Raw genomic sequence first — 19,480 nt, 5'->3', positions numbered from 1 at the left:
CAACTAGGGACGGCCTCTGTGCCCCCAAAGCCCTCTGAAGTTTTTCAAGCTGGTCAACCCTAAACTGTTCACCCTGCCCTGTCTCGCTTTTCTAGCATAATAAAGGCTGTGGCTTGTGCCTTCCCCTTGCTCCTTTCTGCCTCTGACCTACATTGGTGCTTCCCTCTGTGGTCCTGTTTGGTAAGCTGTGCCTCTTCTTCTTAAAGGAACTGTAACATTAAACTTCTCTTTCATTGGCATTGACCTCTCTGTGCTGTCATTCAGTCACCTTTAAAACTTAAAATCTGACACAAGTCAGTAGGCTGTTCAGCTCCAGAAGTGTTCTGGGGCTAAGAGATTGCATTTGAGATATGGTAGTTATCAGCATTCAGATGATACATTAACTTGTAGGATTGCCATAACAAAGTGCTGCAAACTGGTATCTTGAAAAACAAATTTATTGTCTCACAGTTCTGGAAACTGGAAATCCAAGATCAAAGTGCCAGAAGGATTGGTTCCTTCTGAGACCAATGAGGAAGACTCTGTTCCACACCTCTCTTCTAGCTTCTGGGGGTTCCCTGGAAATCTCCAGCATTCCTTGGCATGTAGAAGCTTCACTCTAATTTCTGCCCAAATCTTCACATGCTGTTCTTCCTGTGTGTGTTTGTGTGTGTGAGAGAGAGAGAGGGAGGGAGGGAGGAAAGAGAGAGTATGTGTGTGTGTGTGTGTATGCGCACATGCCTGTGTATGTGTGTCCAAATTTCCACTTTTTATTGGAAAAAAATATTGGATTAGGGACCCAACCTACTCCAGTATGACCCCATATTCACTAATTATATCTGCAACTACCCTATTTCCCAATACAGTTACCTTCTGAGGTACTAGGGGTTAGGACTCTAACATACGAATTTTTGAGGTACAGAATTCAACCCAGGAGAGATAGTGATGGAAGCTATGTGAATGGAAGAACACATGAGCAGATGGGGAATGAGGAAAGAGCCCAGAGGAACTCCATGACACAGAAGAAACTAAAAAGAAATGACTGGAGAGAGAGGAATAGTGTCGGCAAAACCAACGATACCATGACCAAAGGAGGTAGTGTCCAGCAGTGTCCACCACAGGAAGGAGGACCAGGTGACTTTGATGAGAGTGAGTTTGTTGTTGCAATGGACTCTGATGAGAAGGAGCTGATCCGGAGAGGGAGAAGTTGAAGATTCCAGGGAGATAAGTCATTCACTAAAAAGGTCCTGACCCAGTGAGTGAGAAAGTAGTCTGAAGCCTCATTGGAGGAACTGGCCACTGTGAGAAAACTGGGGATACTCCATTTAACCGCAAAGCTACAACCACACACTGCATCACTGTACAGGCAAACCATCGCCCTTAAGATGATGCTTTCCCAGGTCCCGTCCCCCCACCGTGGCTCAGATGGAGCGACCTCTCAGGGATGTGCAGTCACAGTCACACAATGATACCTTCACTGGAAGCCGACAGCTGCAAGTGTCACCTGAGCATCACAAACAGGAAGAGTTCACACAGATACCCTAACAGACACACTACTAACATCCTGTACTGTCACACACCCAGTCAGCCAGTCATGCACCGACCAAACTCTCTCAAGTACTGTCATACTGGATACACGGCCACACACAACACCCCTCCCTACGGTGTCACCAGCCCCTCATCCACACAGCTACATACACAGTCACAATCCCACAGGCTAACAGTAAGTTACCTTCTGTCTTGTCACACACATCTGGGTCCCAGCAGGGAGTGGGCCCCCCAGTTAAATATGCTTCTTATATACATCAACTTCATCATCTGTCTCTCTGCCTCTCTAGTTGTCTGTATCTGTCACGCGCGCACACCCACATACATATATATACACACACCACACACTCTCGCCGGGTGTGGGCCGGGGTCTGCGGGGCGGGGCAGGGATCCTGCCCGCAGCGCTGGCGCTCGGGACTCTGCCCGGGCCAGGGCGGCGGCCGCAACCCGGACGGCGACGTGGAGCGGCCACGTGGAGCTGTCCGGGGGAGGGCCGGGCGGCGGGAGCCGAGGCGCGGCGGCGGCGGCGGCGCACAGCCTCCAGCGACGACCCAGACGGACCGGCGCCGCCGCAGGTGGGTGCGAACCCCGCCCGGTGCGTGGCCTGGGATCCCGCCGCGGGCAGCCGGGCGATGCTGCGCGCCGCGGGGCTGGACCGCGGGCGGGGGTGGCCTCCTGGCTCCGGGTCGGATGCTGAAGGCGCAGTCCCTCCGCATCCCTTGCGGCTCGGACGCAGCAGGAGCGCCGGCTCCAGCCTCTGGGCCCCTCTCCGAGGTTACCCCTGAGAGCAGGTAGAGGGAAGGCCTGGAAAGGGAGACCTGAGACCTGAGCTCCTTGGCGACGATGGGTCGGGGTGGGGGTGGGGAGGGTGAAGTTCATCATCCCCCCAAAGGCTTTTCCCTTCTGGTCTTATTCGTTGCTCTGACAATCCCGGGGGGAGGGGAGGCTGGCAGGAGTTTCATCCTCATTTGACAGAGGAGGAGAAGGAAGAACCGAGGGTTATCACCCTGATGGAAATGGCAGGGGAGCCCAGCTCTAAGGTGTGGGACTTCTCGGTCTGTATAGCCATTGCCTCTTCTCTTGCGAGGGGGTGGGGTTGTGCTAGAGTCACAGGCGGCTCTGGAGGGAAGAGTTAAGGGAGAAGATTGAGTTCCAAATAACTTCCAACAGTATTAGCTGGAAATGGAATGGATGCCCTGTGAGGTGCCAGGCTCCTGTCCTGGGAAGTCCAGTGGAGGCTGATGGCCATTGACAGGGGTGCTGTGCAAGTAGTTTTGCGCTAGATGGAAAGTCAAGCAATGAAAAGGCTCTCCCACATCCTAGAGTCTCTGAAATATTCAGGGAGCAATACTCACTGCCAATCACTCTACCTACATTTTCCAGTGCATCCTCCCTGAGCCCCTTCCAGATAGATACCGTTATCCTCATTTTTTTTGGGGGGAGGGGGGTTGTATTTTTTAGGCCTCACTATGGGGCATGATGGAAAAGGCGATGGCACCCCACTCCAGTACTCTTGCCTGGAGAATCCCATGGATGGAGGAGCCCGGTAGGCTGAAGTCCATGGGGTTGCTCAGAGTCGGACAGGACTGAACAACTTCTCTTTTACTTTTCACCTTCATGCATTGGAGAAGGAAATGGCAACCCACTCCAGTATTCTTGCCTGGAGAATCCGAGGGACAGGGGAGCCTGGTGGGCTGCTGTCTATGGGGTCGCACAGAGTTGGACACGACTGAAGCGACTTAGCAGTAGCAGTAGCAGTATGGGGCATGAGGGGCTTCCCAGGTGGTCAGTGGTAAAGAACCTGCCTGCCAATGCAGGAGAGGTAAGAGACACCAGTTCCATCCCTGGGTGGGGAAGATCCCCTGGAGGAGGGCATGGCAACCCACTCCAGTATTCTTGCCTGGGAAATCCCATGGACAGAGGAGCCTGGCGGCTACAGTCCATAGAGTCAGGCAGAGTCGGACACGACTGAAGCGACTTAGCATGCACATGGGGCATGAGGGATATTAGTTTCCCAACGAGGGATCAAATCTGAGTCCCCGGAAACCAAGGCCCCTGCACTGGGAGCACAAGGTCTTAACCACTGGACTGCAAGAGAAGTCCCTATCCTCATTTTTTAGAGTGGAGGCCCCACAACACCTGCCGAGATCACACTGTTAGTACTATGACAGACTGGATTTGATTGGAATTCCAACTCCAAGGCCAGGCTCTCCTCCTATGCACTGATGCAAAGGCTTGAAGAAATCAAATACTGGAGGGTCACTGTGAATGTGTGTGTGTGTGTGTGTGTGATGTAAATAACTTTATTGGATTATATAACAACTCTAATAATTGTGGTGGCTTTTCTGTGGTCATTAGGGTAAATTGTGTTTAACCACATTGTAGTTATAGAAAATTATTAGGAACATATTTATTTGACAGGCAGTTTTCAATAACTGCTTTATTTCTGTTGCTTACAAGGGCTTCCCGGGTAGCTCAAATGGTGAAGAATCTGCCCACAATGCAGGAGACCCAGGTTTGACCCCAGAGTCAGGAAGATCCCCTGGAGAAGGACATGGCAAACAACTCTTCAATAAATAGTTAGAAATGTGAAAGGGTGAAGAAATCACATTACACCAACCTCATTAAATGTTACTTGAGCTGCCTTAGCCTGGTGGTGCTGGTGGTTTAGTCACTCAGTTGTGTCCGACTCTTTGTGACGCCATGGACTGTAGCCCATCAGGCTCCTCTGTTTTTGAGATTTCCCAGGCAAGATACTGGAGTGGGTTGCCATACCTTCAACAGGGAATCTTCCCAATGCAGGGATCGAACCTGCATTACAAGTGTATTCTTTACCGACTGAGCCACCAGGGAAGCATGTCTTAGTCTGGCTTCCTTTAAATCATAGAGGTGAGTTATCTGGACTAAAAATGTCCCATTTGGAAGCATGACTTAGGAGAATATTACTGAGATGACACTGAAAGCCCATATGCAGTTATTTGCTTCTGCAGTGGACTGCAACCAGAGTGTTAAGGTTGTTAGGAAGGCCCAAGATATTTCAGGTAAGGGATGAAACAGCTTGGGCAAAAGAACTGCAAGGTGAAAGTGAAAAGTATTTCCACATACTCCTGAACCCATCTGTTTGAAGCAAAATGTTAGGATGATGGAAATTTGGAAGATGAGTCTAAAAATGGTAACATGATATCTGATCAGAGAAGGCCTTGAATGTTCAGGTGAAGACTGAACTATAATAGAAATAGGGACCCACTGAAAGTTTTGGAGCAGTGGAGTTCCAGCAAAAGATTACTCTGATGTGGGTGTGGTGGTGGTTTGGTCACTAATTCGAATCTGACTCTTGCCACCTCATGGACTGTAGCCCACCAGGCTCCTTTGTCCATGGAATATTCAAGCAAGAATATTGGAGTGGGTTGCCATTTCCTTCTCCAGGGGATCTTCCCGACCCAGGGACGGAACCTGGGTCTCCTACATTGTAGGCAGATGCTTTACTGACTGAGCCACCAGGGAAGCGGATGTGGCTGTGGAGGGTTCTTTAAAACAAGAAGCTATCAGAGACAGGGACAAGAATAAGACTCCTTGTGCAAGGAGTAATTCGTTATCCACTTAGTATTCACTGGAACTCTGTGAAGTAAGTATTATTATTATCTCCATCCTGCAGATAAGTTTACTGAGGGATAATTAACCTACTCAAGGTCACAGGGACAGTCTGTGGTGCAGCTGGGATCTGAACTTAGGTCTGGCTGGTTCCATAGCCCTGTCCACTGCACATGCTGAATAGTTGCCTGCATGTGACAAATACATAGGACCAAGAGGAGGAAAATAAGAGTAATTCATGTGGGCAGGGTTCAGGACCAGGTCATCCTTTTCAGGGCCCAATATAAGAAAATATTGAGAATTTCAAGACAGAGACAGCAGAACCTTAGTCTAAGCCCAGGGCCCTTCTGAGAGCAGAGCCCTGTGTGACTTCCAAGAAGCCAATCTATCATTATGACAACTGACAAATCACCTCAAAGCTTAGTGGCCGAAAACAATAGCATTGACTATACCTGTGAGTGTACATTCTGTGCAGGACTGTGAAGACAAGCTCAGTTCTGCTCCGGCAGTGTTGGCTGGGATAGCTGGAAGGCTGGGGCTTGGAATCATCTGCAGTTTTGCTCTCTCACCTGCCTGGCCCTTGGGTGGGAAGTGAGCAGCTGGGAGCTGCAGGAATCACAACCAGGACCTCTCAAGCATCCCTCTCCTTATGTGCTTCCTCCGCGTGGTCTTTTCAGCACAGCAGACTTCTTCCACAGTGGTTCAAGGTGTAACTGCATGTCAAGAGAGGGAGAGAGAGAGAGCCAGAACCAGGCACAAACCCTGTTGCCTTTTATGACTCAGACTTGGAGGTCACGTGGCATCATTTCCGCTGTTCATTATAAGTGAGTTCCTAGGTCCGGATCACATACAAGGAAAGGCAAATTTGACTTCAGCTATTTCTCACAAGAAAGACTTGGTAAAAAAAAAAAAAAAAAGAAAGAAAGACTTGGTAGATATGTTTTTCTTTTTTTTCCCTTTCCTTTTTTTCTGTATTTTATTTGATTTTTATTGGGGTATAATGGCTTTACAATGTTGTGTTAGTTTCTGCAGTACAATGAAGTAAATCAGCTATTTGTTGTTTAGTTGCTAAGTTGTGACTGACAGTTTTGTGACCCCATGGACTATAGCCCTCCAGGCTCTACTATCCATGGGATTTTCCAGGCAAGAATACTGGAGTGGGTTGCCATTTCCTTCTCTAGGGGGTCTTCTCGACCCAGGGATCGAAACTGCATCTCCTACATTGTCAGGCAGGTTCTTTGCCACAGTGCCATACATATACATGTATCCCCTCCCTCTTGAACCTCCCTTCTACCCCCTCATCCCACCTCTCTAGGTCATCACGGAGCATCGAGCTGCGAGCTCCCTGTGCTGTACAGCAGCCTCCCACTAGCTAGCTATGGTAGTGTATATACGCCAAGGCTACTCTTCCAACTCATCCCACCCTCCCCTTCCCTCACTGAGGATAGACAGGTTTTTCAAACCAGCACCGTTGACCTAATGAGTGACTGGATCTGATGGGTGCTTCTCCTTTATGCCTGAACGGCTCCCACCAGTCATTCTTTGTAGTTTCCAAAAGGCAACTCCTAGTGGTGATAATGCATTAAGCCTGGATAATAGGTTTTGGCAGCTCTGGGGGATTTAAATTATTCCTGTGCCTCCTGTTGGCCCAGGTCCCGACAGTAAACAGATGGGGAGGAGAAAACAATTTGAAGATATCCAGGTGGGGAGACCAGAATGGTAGGTATGTGTGAAGCCCCTGCAGAGCAGTCCAGAAAAACTTCTGGGAGGAAAATTGCCTTATTGTATAATATCACCAGGTGCCGCGTTTTACACATCTTGTCTTATCGAACCTTCACCACACCCTGAGAGATGCTCTCATCATCCTCATGTTACAGATCAAGGTTCCAAAACACAGAAGTCACACAGTTGGTGAGTTTCAGAGTCTGCATTTGAACTTAGGCCAGCCTGAGGTTAGGGCCCATACCGTTAAACTTTGGGCTACATCCCCTATTCCTTAGCAATTCTGTGTTTCTGTTTTTCTCTTAAATTGTCGTTTTAACATTTGTATCTTTTCCTATTTACATAAATATGTAGTGTTATGGAGAAAAAAGAATGAGTAATTTTACCTAATATTATCATCTTACTTACAAGTTAGTGCCTACCATATAGTAGTGTGCTCATTAAATATAAGAATTGAATAGAACTAGCCCTTATTCTATAGACTTATATTGACACTTGCCTTCCCTACGAAGGCTCACCTCCTTTGTCCTTGTCACCAAAGGTCTTGACTTGGGCTGCTGCTTCCCATGGCGTCCTCTGCCTCATCCAGACCAGAGTCTATGCCTACTGTCGTTCTCCTTTTGGCCTCTTCTGGCCAGCTGGCCTATTCAACCATTTTGTGCCCCTATTTCTACCCTAGAGCCTGGAGCCCTCAGCCTCCTATCTTCAAACCCGTAGCACACTGGGTACCAAGAATTGGGTGAGGCAGCCCTCCTGTCCACTCACCTAGACCCTTGCTAAGCCATTGCTTCCTAACCAGAAACCCACTGTGGGCAGGGCCTTTTCTCTGATCCTCACCCTCACATAATGCTGCAGTTCTTGGATTTTCACTCAGTCTCCATGGGGTTTCCATGGAGATTTCTATCTCAAAGCTCCTGCTGGGAGTGGTGGAGAACAGCACATCCTGAAAACCCTAATAGCTTTGAACGCTGTTCCCTCCAGTCCTTCATCACTTGTCTTCTGAACTTGATTCATGATCTCTTTCATAATACAGAAGTTCATACTTTTAATATACTCAAATCTGTCCATTTTTTTCCTTTAAAACAAATTTAGAAATATTTATCATTTTTAATGGCTCTGTCACATAGTATGATTTGCTTAGCCTGTCTAAATGTTACACATTCAGGTTGTTTACAGTTCTTTGACTGCTATTAATAGCACAGCTATAAATATCTTTATAATTTCTTTTCTATTTGTGTTCTTCCTTATGTAATCCTCAGGATGACACTGTTAGATCAGAGTTTTATGGTAATTAATTGGCAGGTTGCTCTACTGCCGGGGTCCAGCCCCGGCTGATCCAGGGAGTTCGAAGCGGGGACGGCGTCAGCGAGGATCAGGATACAATAGCTTCAATTAGATATTAATTAAAGATGTAAAGAGTAATAGAATGAGGATAGCTCAGTAGGAAAAATCAGTGGAGAAAAGAGGCTGAGTAGCTTGGTTTACGCGGGAGACCAATAAAACTTCAAGACAAGAAGCTTGCACCACTTACGTAGGTCGCAGGCGTCCTTCCGTTCTCCCGAAGGAGAGGAGACACTGAGGCCTCCCCGGTCAGATCTTAGAAGCCTAGACAAACTTAGTAAGCTTGGTGGGTTCCGCACTCCAGATGGAGACTCAGCCAGAGTGTAAGAGAGACAGCGACATGGGGAGACCAGTATTTTGAGAAACTGATCCCAATTCTTTATTTTCCATGGTCTACTTTTATACACTGAGATGTTATGCAAAAGTCACGTGGGGTCAGCAGTCCTGACTTTTATCAAAGTCAGGTGCTTCATACAAATGTATACAGAGGTCTTAGGGGTGTTACATCATCTTCTGGCCAGGGGGCCTGCTGACAATTTATGACCCTCTCCTTGTGACAGCAGTCAGTCAACCATGACACTTATTTCTCCAGGGGTGATTATTCTTAAAACAGACGCCACCCAAATAAAGTTACATTCCTATAGGGTGAGGGTATAGTAGGTTTTAGTTAAGGAAAGAGTTTACTTAGCCTAAGGTCTAACGTGATTTATATCAAAGGTTAATACTTATTTCTTCTATATATTCATTAATGTGTGTAAGGGCAGGGGATGTGGAGACTTAGCAACAAACATTGGCTCAACAAATGAAAAACCCTTCACCAATACAGTTTCTAATCAGCCCACTATACGTATACTAATGGTTTTCTAACTTTTCTAAGGAACCTGTTTTTAGAAGGTTTAAAGCCTCTCGTGCCTCTCACAGTTGGGAGGCTGTGAGCAATCACATGTGGCCGGACAAGCCTGTCAGGCAGGCTAGAGAACCTTCAGAGGAGTTTGTAGGTTAAAACACTCTTGTCACGCCCAGGAGTTTTTATTAACTGGAGCTCTAAGTTAACTCCTTCTCCGAAAGAGGTGGTGGGGGACAGCCCCCCGTAAAGTCAGAGGTGTAGGTGAGAGCACAAAGTAGTAAAGTAGGCAGGCTCTGGTTTTGGGGGTGGATGCTCGAGAATTTCCAGGGGGACTCCAGAGGCTCGATCCCACCTTTGCGTATGTCGAGCCTCCTTCCTCATGACCTTTGCCACGGGCCGAGTGCCTCACTCTGGCCCCCAACACTCTAGAAATAGTTCAGGTTTATAGCTTTAGTTTATAGTTTATAGCTCCTAAAACAATATAGGTTAATACTCATAATTCAATTTCTTCAAGGGTTGTAGGACTTTTAGAATTTGAAAAAAAAAGCAAAATTTGCTATTTCTTTTGATGTCAGTTTTGATGTTAAGTTTTTCTAGGAAAATGGCTATATCTGCTAAGTTTACAACTGTCTTCTATTTCTACAGTTATGTCTGCTTTTAATTCCTAATGTTGTTTATTTGTGCCTTTTCTCTTTGTTCTTAATGAAAATTGTTGGACGTTTTCTAACTTATTACTCCTTTTGAAGAAACACAGCTGTTTAGCTTTGGACGATCCTCTGTAGAAGGAAATGGCAATCCACTCCAGTACTCTTGCCTGAAAAATCCCATGAACAGAAGAGCCTGGTGGGCTACGTATAGTCCAGTCCATGGAGTTGCAAAGTCAAACATGACTGGAGTGACTGAGCACACACAGATAGATGCATACTCCTTTCTATTGTATTTTAAATTTATTCTATCTTTTGTTATTTCATTTCTTTTAATTTCTTTAGGTTTATTCTCTTTTACTAGCTTCTTGAGTTGGAAACTTAACTCATTAGCTTTTAGCCTTCCTTTTAAGTTTTTAAGTCAATTCATTTCCCCTCTGTTTTAGCTATGTATCTTGCTTTGATGTAAATGTTTCCAGTATTATTCAATTTTAAGTACTGAAAAATTTCCATTATGATATTTTTCTCTGATGTATATTTAAATGTGCCTTTTACAGTTTTTATATAACTTATAATTTTTTTTTTTTTTTGGCTGTACTATGCAGCTTGTGGAATCTTAGTTCCCCAACCAGAGACCCAGACCCTCATCAGTGAAAGCCCAGAGTTCTAACCACTGTACTGCCAGAGAATTCCCTAAATGAGATTTTTTACATCATTTTTGTTACTGATTCCTAATGTAATTGCTTTTAATCTCATAACAGTATGAGACTGATTCTTTAATACTTGTTGAGTCACATTCTTTGGCCTTCTGCTTTTCAGTTTTTATAAATAATCCACATGTGTTGAGAATATGCATTTGCTAAGTGACTGGAGTTGGGTTTTCTATTTGTCCATTAGCTCAAGTTTAGTAAATGTTTTATCCAATCATCTGTCTACGTTTTTACTAATTTGTAGTCTATTTAATCTTTCAGATACTGTTTGATATATGTTAAATTCTCCCCCATAATAGCAGATTAGATTTTTCTGATTGAGTTTATGCCAGCTTTTTTTCTAAAGACTTTGTTTTAGAGCAGTTCTAAGTTTGCAGCAAAACTGAGAAGTTTCCCATATAATTCCCTATATACGCACAGCCTTGTCCATTATCACTACGCCCACCAGAATGGTACATGATGAATTGAGAACCTAAACTGACACAGCATAATCATCCAAAGTCCACAGTCAACCACAGGGTTCATCCTTGGTGTTGTACATTCTATGGGTTTGAACAAATTCCCTGGAGGAGGAAATGGCAACCCACTCCAGTATACTTGCTTGGGAAATCCCATGGACAGAGGAGCCTGGCAGGCTACAGTCCATGGGGTCACAAAGAGTTGGGCATGAGTTAGCAACTAAATAACAATAGGTGTGTAGTGTTATGCCATTTATCATTTTAGATGTTTTTAGGCTATGTTATTAGGTATCTACAGGTTCAGAATTATTATACCTTCCTAGGGGATTAAATTTTCATGCATTTTATAATGACATGCTTTTATCTATAATAATGCTTTTCACCTTAAGGTCCATTTATTCTAATATTGATAAAGCTATGTTGGTTTTCTTTTCTCTAGTATTGCTTTATGTATCCTTTTCCCACCATTTTGCTTTCAACTTTTCTGTGTTAATCTCTTAATCTCTTGAAAATTGCATGTGATTTGTATGTTGTTTTATGTAATTTTGATAATCTCTATTTCTTAACTGATGAGTTTATACAATTTATGTTTATTATGATTACTGATACACTTGGATCTATTTTACTATCTTATTTTATGCTTTCTACTTGTCTTCCTTTTTAATCATTTAATTCATTTTTAGCTTCTCTTTTTTCTGTTTTCCTGCCTTCCTTTGGAATGATTTTAAAAATTTTCCATTCCTTTTTTTTCTGCTTGTTTGAGGTCAAACATTTCATTTCTATCTTTTAGCGGTTATTAGAAAAATTTTACATGCATAGTTAACAGTTGATCATTATGTCCACTGTCTTCCCAAAAAACTGTCCTCACCTTATATCTTAATGTTGTCCAATAATGTAGCTCCCACCATCTTTTTTTGCCCCATATAGTAATATAATTATAATTGTTTAACAATCTTTGTTAGATTTCCCCACATTCTGATTTGTGTGTGTGTGTGTGTGGTTGCGCTGGGTCTATTTTTGCGAGCAGGCTTTCTCTAGTTGCGCAAGCTAGGGCTACTCTTCATGGGAGTGCACTGGCTTCCTGATGTGATGGTTTCTCTGTGGAACACAGGCTCCAGGTGCATGAGCTGCAGTAGTTGCTGCACGCTGGCTCAATAGTTATGGTTCACAGGCTTAGTTACTCTGCTCAGTGTGGAATCTTCCCAGGCCAGGGATTGAACCTGTGTCCCCTGCATTGGTAGTCAAATTCCTATCCACTGTACCACCAGAGAAGTCCCATTCTGATTTCTTCTTTCACCCTTTTCCCATGCATTCCAAATGTTCCTTCTGGGATCATTTTCCTTCTTCCTGAGTTATACCTCTTAGAATTTCCTTTAATAGAGAATTGTTGGTGGTAAATTCTGTTATCTAAAATTTGTCAAACATTTTTTGTTTAATCTCATTCTTAAAAGATAATTTTGCTGAGAATAAAAATCTAAAATGGCAATCTCCCCCACCTCTTTTGACACATTGAAATATTATACTACTGTGTTCTGGCATCACTGTTGCTGTTGTGAAATCAGCTGGCCATCTAATTATTCTTCCTTTCAGGTGATTTGTCTTTTCAGTTTGAGTACTTTTGAGATCTTCTCTTTTTCTTGGTTTTCTGTTTTTTCAGAACAGCAATTCTAGATGTGTATTTCTGTTTATTTCATCTGCCTGGGCTTGTTGGGCTTCCTGGATTGGAGTTAGTGTTTTGCAACATAGTAGAATAATCTCAGCTACTATTTCTTCAAATTCTGTTTTTAATCCAATTTTCTCTATTATCTCCTCCATGCTACTTTGTTTTATATTTTATATGTCTTTGACTCAATTAACTGTACTCTGGACCATTTATTTAGATCTATTCTCCAGTTCACTAATTCTTACATCATCTGTGTCTAATTTATTTAACTCACTCATTGCACTTAAAAGAGAATCAATCTTTTCTTTGTATAAGTTACATTTTGAGAGGATAGCTATTTGAATCCCAAAGATATGTAAGGAATCTCCTGTTAGTCTCTTCACATTGAATGGGCCCAAGCATTCTTTATCTCTGGTCTTTGCTATTGCATGAAGCATTCAGCTGATAATTCATGTTCAGTTGGCTTGGTTTGGCAGATACCCTAGGCAAAAGTTGACTTCAAGCACAGTTTTCCCCCAGGGATTACTGTTTCCACTGTGCCTTTATGCTCTGGGTATTTCTTACTTTCTTGCCAACTAAATGCATTTAAAAATATACTTTCTACTTTTATCTAACTTTGTAGTTACTTTCATTGGAATGTTTATTCTCATACTCCCAGACATGGAAGCCTGGATATTTTTCTAGTCCATCCTTTCATTGAGGTGTGTTCCCTGTGGCGGGACCGCTAAAGGTCCCCAAGCAGTATAGAGAGCTCAGTTCTGTCTCCCTTGGATGGGTCCAAGACCTATCTTCTCTCCTGGCTACAACAACTAAAGCCCAAGGATCTACGTTGCCAGCCAAAGTTCATGAACATTCTTATTTTTTTTTAAATCTATATATTTACTTATTTTTGGTTACATTGGGTCTTGGCTGCAGCACAAAGGAACTTCTGTTGTGCTTGGTCTCAGTAGTTGAGGCATGTGAGCTTAGTTGCCCCGCAGCATGTGGGATCTTAGTTCCTGGACCAGGGATTAAAACCACGTCCTCTGCATTGGAAGATGGATTCTTTACTGGATCACGAGGGGAGTCCCCATGAACAGCCTTAAGGCAGCTGTGCATCTACTTGACCACACCAACAAACCATGTAGATTTACTGTATCTTTTCGGGCCAACTTATGCATAGAAAAATGGGGACAGTGTCTATGACTCTCTGTAGCTTCACTTACTTGTGGTCTTCCATGCTCAAGACAGCTCTATTTGTGTAATAGCTACACAAGCATCTACCTGTTGGCCAGATGCTCACCAGCTTTAGGAAGATCTCTTAGGAAGATGATATCTTCCTTTACAGTGGTTCTGAACCTTGTCAGGGTCATGGAACTCCTTGAGAATTGGCTGAAAGCTATGCTCCTTTCTCCAGGAAAATTCAATGCCAGTCAGAGTATAGGGCACTATTTCAGAGGGTTCCTAATTGTCTGCTGTAGATGATCAAGGACCTGTTGATTTATCTTCCTAGAAAGGAGTTTGAGGTTTCAGGCCTCAGCTCTGGAGGGCTTCTGCTTCCTCAGAAACTCACATGATATGTACACGATCCTGGAACTAATGAGAAAGCTTCTTGCTCTGTGCTTTGGTTGATCCTCTATTTGACTGTTTTTATTTAATCAATTGATTGTGCTGCCAATGGACCTACACAATGTAGGCCTAAAAGAACATTTTTGTTTTTTTCCTTTATACTGAGATCTGGTTTCCCCAATTGCGTTTAGTAAATAGCAGTTCTTGGGACCACTGTTATATTGACCCTGATTTGTTGTGTTTTCAAACCCTACCTGAGCGTTGACCTATTTCAAAGAGTCTGAGTTTCTTTTGATTTGTTCTTCAGTGAGTTTTTAATAAATGCAAACCAACAATTTGTTTCCCTTCCTATTTAAGGCTTTTTGTGACTCTCTGCACTTCTTTTTAAAAGATATTTATTTAACTGGCTACACCAGGTCTTCATTGCGGCATGTGGGATCTTTTAGTTTCAGGATGCAAACTCTTAGTTGTGGCCTGGTGGGATCTAGTTCCCCACCAGGGATTGAACCTAGGCCCCCTGCATTGGGAGCGTAGAGTCTTAGCCACGGGACGACCAGGGAAGTCCCACTCTTGGCATGTCTAGTTCGGCCTTTTTCTTAACCTCTCTGAACTAGTTTCCACCTGTCAAATAATTGGACTGAACTAAATCAGACATGCTTAAACTTCACTTCTCTGAGCACTCCCCCTGCCACACATTAATGTTACCTGTGAAATAGAGATTATTAGCATATCGTTTGTTTTATTTGGGTATCTTCCTCGAGGTTTTGTGCATTAATACTCTGCAGGGGTATGCAGGATGGAGTGGGGGATGATTATAGGAGCGGCAGTGAGGGCTAGTAGCTGTGACAAAAGTTGCTGTAACAGCTCCTGACAGCTCTCTGACATCACATGTCTGGAGTGACTTGGGCATGCACTTCTCTGGGGGGAACAGGAGTGGGGTGCAGGGAGAGGCTCCTGTCTGCAGCTCAGCTTCACCCAGCACAGGTCTGCAGTATGCCCTTTACATGCTGGATCTGAAATAAGATGTATTGGGGATCGCTGATGTCCTGTGTGGCTCCTCCCTGTGCAGGAGTCCTGTCCCTTGGATGGCAGGCAGAGGCAGAGGGAGGTGTTGCTGTCTAATCCATCGATCCCCACTCTGTGGCAGACCCCTTCCCTCTGCTTCCCTACTCCTGTTCCTACTTCCAGTTACAGGAAGGATGTTACCTGTGAAGATGAGAACGTTACTGCTGCTGCTCCTGCCCCTGAGTCAGGCTGCTCCCAAAGATGGCACCATGAGGTAATGGCATTCAGAGGGCAGGGCCATGGGCCCAGAGCAGGGGGAGTCTCAGGAGGGTGTGGTGTGGGCCCCTCTGGGAGCTGGGAGAGTGGGCATACACTCCTTGATTTCTGTGTCATCCCCACCACCTCAACCACTGCATTGTGCTTGTCAGAGTGTCCTCTCCAAAGTGGGCATCGACACCTGTTTTCTAGACTCACTTGGAAGTGGGAGCTCATTTCCAATGAGGTGTGAGGTTATGCGCTTCAGAAGGGGCTGCTTTTATCAGGAGCTTCTTACAGTGGAAGCTCCAAAGAAATAGAGATCCTTAGCATATCATGTGTTTTATTTGAGTATCTTCTTCGAGGTTTTGTGTATTAATACTATGCAGGGGGTATGCGGGCTGTGGTCAGGGGATGGATACACGAGTAGCAGCGAGGGCTGGCAGCAGTGACAAAAGTTGCTGTAACAGCTCCTGACAGTTCTCTGACATCACACGTCTGGAGTGACTTGAGCAAACAGGGATCCCTGTCCAGAACTATGAGAAAATCTTGAGCGTTATAAAAACCCTTGAGCAGATTGAAACTCTAAAACCAATGTCTACACCTCAACGTGGTGGGTGAAAAGGGTCCATTTTATGTTATAGAGCACATTGGGTCTATATAAAACTGGGCAGTACCAGGGCTCAGCTAGAGACCTGTCCCTTAGCAACCAACATCACAGGAGAAGAGTTGCCACAATCCACATCGTCCTGCCACCCACTGTGTTGGTTTCCTGGGGCTCCACCTTGTGTCTACTGGGTGTGGCCTCCTCCAGCCACCACCTAACCAGATATTTTATTGGGATTTTCACTTAACATCTAAGCTAGGAATCTGCAAAGGTAGAATCTGGGGAGTAAGGTCATGCTCCTGAGGTTCCCCACAAGGCTTTTGGGGACCTGGAGAAGCAGCTCCTTTTGGGCCTGGGAGGTGATCTCTATCAGGAGCTTGGGAGTAGAAGGCTATGAGGCTGGGCCCTCGGGGAGGCTTTTTGCAAGGCCAGTCCTTCCCTCCCTCTCCAGGTTAGACCCTGAAGCACAGCATCTGCCTCTGCCCAACCCCTTTGAGCCAGGCCAGGAGCAACTTCGGTGAGTAGGCTGGGGTGAAGCCAGGCCTGGGGCTGCAGACTGGTGTCTAGTGGGCTGATTTTCCATTTTTTTGCCAGACTTCTACAGAGCTACCTAAAGGGACTAGAGAGGATGGAAGAGGAGCCAGAGCACATGAGCCGAGAGCAGGGTAAGGGGCTGGGCCGATGGGACCAGTGGACGGGAGGCTCAGGGCAACCAGAGCTGGGACTGACATCAGGCGATCCCGTGACTCCTGCCTGATCCAGCTGTCCCCTGATGCCTCTTCTGATCCAGTTTCTCTTCCTTAGTTCTCCTCTACCTCTTTGCTCTCCACGACTACGACCAGAGTGGACAGCTGGATGGCCTGGAGCTGCTGTCCATGTTGACAGCCGCTCTGGCCCCTGGAGCTTCTGACTCTCCCACCACCAACCCGGTAAGCCCTTCTTCTTCTCCATGAAGAAGACCCAGCTCCTTGGGGGTTTGGGTTTGTTTTTTTTTAATTTATTTTTGGCTTCACTGGGTCTTCATTGCTGCAGGCGAGCTTTCTCTAGTTGTGGCAAGTAGGAGCTACTCTCCAGTTGTGGTCTTTGGGTTTCTCATTGTGGTGGCTTCTCTTGTCGCAGAGCACTGCCTAGGGTGCACAGGCTTCAGTAGTTGTGGTGTGTGGGCTTAGTTACCCCCAGGCACGTGGAATCTTCCTGGACCAGGGCTTGAACCCATGTCCCCTTCATTGGCAGGGGGATTCTTAACCACTGACCACCAGGGAAGACCACCAGGGAAGTCTGCTTTTGTTTTTGTCATCATGACTTTTTTTTTAGTGAATCCCCTGTAAAAGGAGGGCTTAGAGCCCACATGGCAGGGATGTAGGGTGTAGGGGGAGGGTCAGGGTTCCTGGGAGCATCCCGTCACTACAGACTCTTCCACAGGTGATCCTGGTAGTGGACAAGGTGCTGGAGACTCAGGACCTGAATGGGGATGGGCTTATGACCCCTGCAGAGCTTGTCAATTTCCCTGGAGAGGCTCCGAGGCACACAGAGCCCAGAGAGCCTCCGGAGCCACAAGATGTTGAGATGCAGCCTCTGTTGGCTAAAAGCCCATCGAGACAAGAAGAACATGACGCTCTGAGTCCTGGAGAAGCAGCTGGAGGACAGGCAGAGGCCAGAAGGGAGTTCTTGGAGCCTGTACAGGAGGCTGGGGGACAGGCTGATGCTGTAAGAGAAGCCCCAGGCCCTGGAGGGGAGGTTGGGGGACAGGTAGAGACTGGGGACGCTGGAGAGAGAGCAGAAGAACTTCTAGGAGAAACACTGGGGTCTAAGAACTCCCCAAATGAGCTTGAGGTTCATGCTATTCAGCTGGAGAATAGTGAGATGTAAACCTTGAGGGTACAGGTTTGCACCACTAGAAGTCTCAGTGTTGGAACATAAGCTCTAAGGGTAGGGTGTGTATATTAGGATGACGACCACCTCTGTGCCCCCTCCTTGGCCCCAGTAGGTGGTAGGTCTTTCTGTGCAGTTCAGTTCAGTCTGTGCAGTTCAGGGAGACCCTAAGTTGAAGGGCAGCTTTAGGGCCCAGATGACCAATAAAGAACTGAATGAACCCATCCCCCTGGGCCATTGATCCTCTGGCCCAGCGTGCCCTGGCCTCAGACTGCAGGGGTCAGGGACCGGACAGGCCTCTTGGGAGGGCAGGAATTCAGTTTACCCAGTGTTCCTAGATGAGACACAGAAGAGTTCAGCACTAGGCCACAGCCAGCTGCAGACAACCGGGGAAGGGAGCTCAGCCTCTCCCCAGGGCCCAACCGCTGATGCACCCTCCTGTATTCAGGGCAGGTCTGCTCCATCACCCTGTATCGCTCCCCACACCTGAAAATATTAATAATAACTGCCACTTAGAGTGCCTAGTGCACACCAGGCATCATGCTGGGCATTTTATAGATTGTGATTTCATCCTCACCATAATTGTATGACCAGGTGCAATGATCTCTATTTGATGATAAAGAAATTGGGGAAGATGGAATTCAGTAACATACCCAAGGTGAAAGTGAAAGTCACTCAGTCGTGTCCTGCTCTTTGCAACCCCATACAGTTCATGGAATTCTCCAGGCCAGAATACTGGAGTGGGTAGCCTTTCCCTTCTCCAGGGGATCTTCCCAACCCAGGGACTGAACCCAGGTCTCCTGCATTGCGGGCGGATTCTTTACCAGCTGAGCCACAAGGGAAGCCCAAGAATACTGGAGTGGGTAGCCTATTCCTTTTCCAGGGGATCTTCCCAACCCAGGAATCGAACCAGGGTCTCCTGCATTGCAGGCAGATTCTTTACCAACTGAGCTATCAGGGAAACCCGTACCTAAGGTGACATAGCTAATTAGTGGCCGATTTGAATTCAGGTCTGTCTGACCCTAAAACCCATACCTTTGATCACATTCTATGGCCTCACCCTGCTGCCCCAACTCCCACATGGACATTTGCTAATTCCCACATGCCTTCAGTCTGGGTCTCTCCCAGGGAAGGCACCACTGTATCCTGGGTCACATTTGTGGCCGAGGCACCTTCTTGACTCCAAGGCAACTTCCAGGGTGGGGCTTGGGGGAAGTTACTGGGGAGATATTTTTGGATTGTAGAGGCTCCACCAGACCACAGAGTAGGCTCCCTGCCTGCTGGCCTGTCAGGTTGCCTCAGCCACGTGGACATGCTTGTGGCCACTGGAGTCTTGTGACAGCACCAGCACCCAGAGGAGCTTGTCTCATAGCTTGTGGTTATTGGGAAGGCTCCCTGGGGTGGAAGGGGTTAAGTCTCCCCTCCCACTAGGAAGGCTCCAAGTCAGGCCCTCTATCCCTGCCTCCTGGGCACTGACACCCACACTGGTGGCTGCTCTGCACCAGGAAGACCTGGGCCTCCAGCAAGGGCACAGCTCATGGCAAGCCTGGGTCGCTTCCTGCTGCTCTGGTCTCCGCAGGCCCTCCTCTGGGCTTGGACAAGAGGTGAATTTGGGGAAATAGAGAAAAAGAGGGCAAAGGATTGTTGGATCAAAACCTCTGGAATCCCCAGCCAGAGCAGCTCAGTCATT

General features: G+C 46.2%; 1 protein-coding gene across 1 annotated transcript; it reads left to right on the top strand.

The window, feature by feature from the left end:
- The first annotated feature begins 688 nt into the window (after positions 1-688).
- CGREF1 (cell growth regulator with EF-hand domain 1) lies at positions 689-18,338 on the top strand. The gene is made up of 6 exons (XM_070379257.1): positions 689-2,102; positions 15,240-15,330; positions 16,370-16,435; positions 16,513-16,583; positions 16,723-16,847; positions 17,341-18,338. The coding sequence occupies exons 1-6, from the start codon at positions 1,424-1,426 to the stop codon at positions 17,785-17,787; spliced, it is 1,479 nt and encodes a 492-aa protein (XP_070235358.1). The 5' UTR covers positions 689-1,423; the 3' UTR covers positions 17,788-18,338.
- The last annotated feature ends 1,142 nt before the right edge of the window (positions 18,339-19,480 follow it).

Source organism: Bos mutus, chromosome 11, assembly GCF_027580195.1.
Source record: "Bos mutus isolate GX-2022 chromosome 11, NWIPB_WYAK_1.1, whole genome shotgun sequence".
Lineage (NCBI taxonomy): Eukaryota > Metazoa > Chordata > Mammalia > Artiodactyla > Bovidae > Bos > Bos mutus.
The sequence above is the reverse complement of the archived record's forward strand: the minus strand, read 5'-3'. Positions and strand labels throughout refer to the sequence as shown.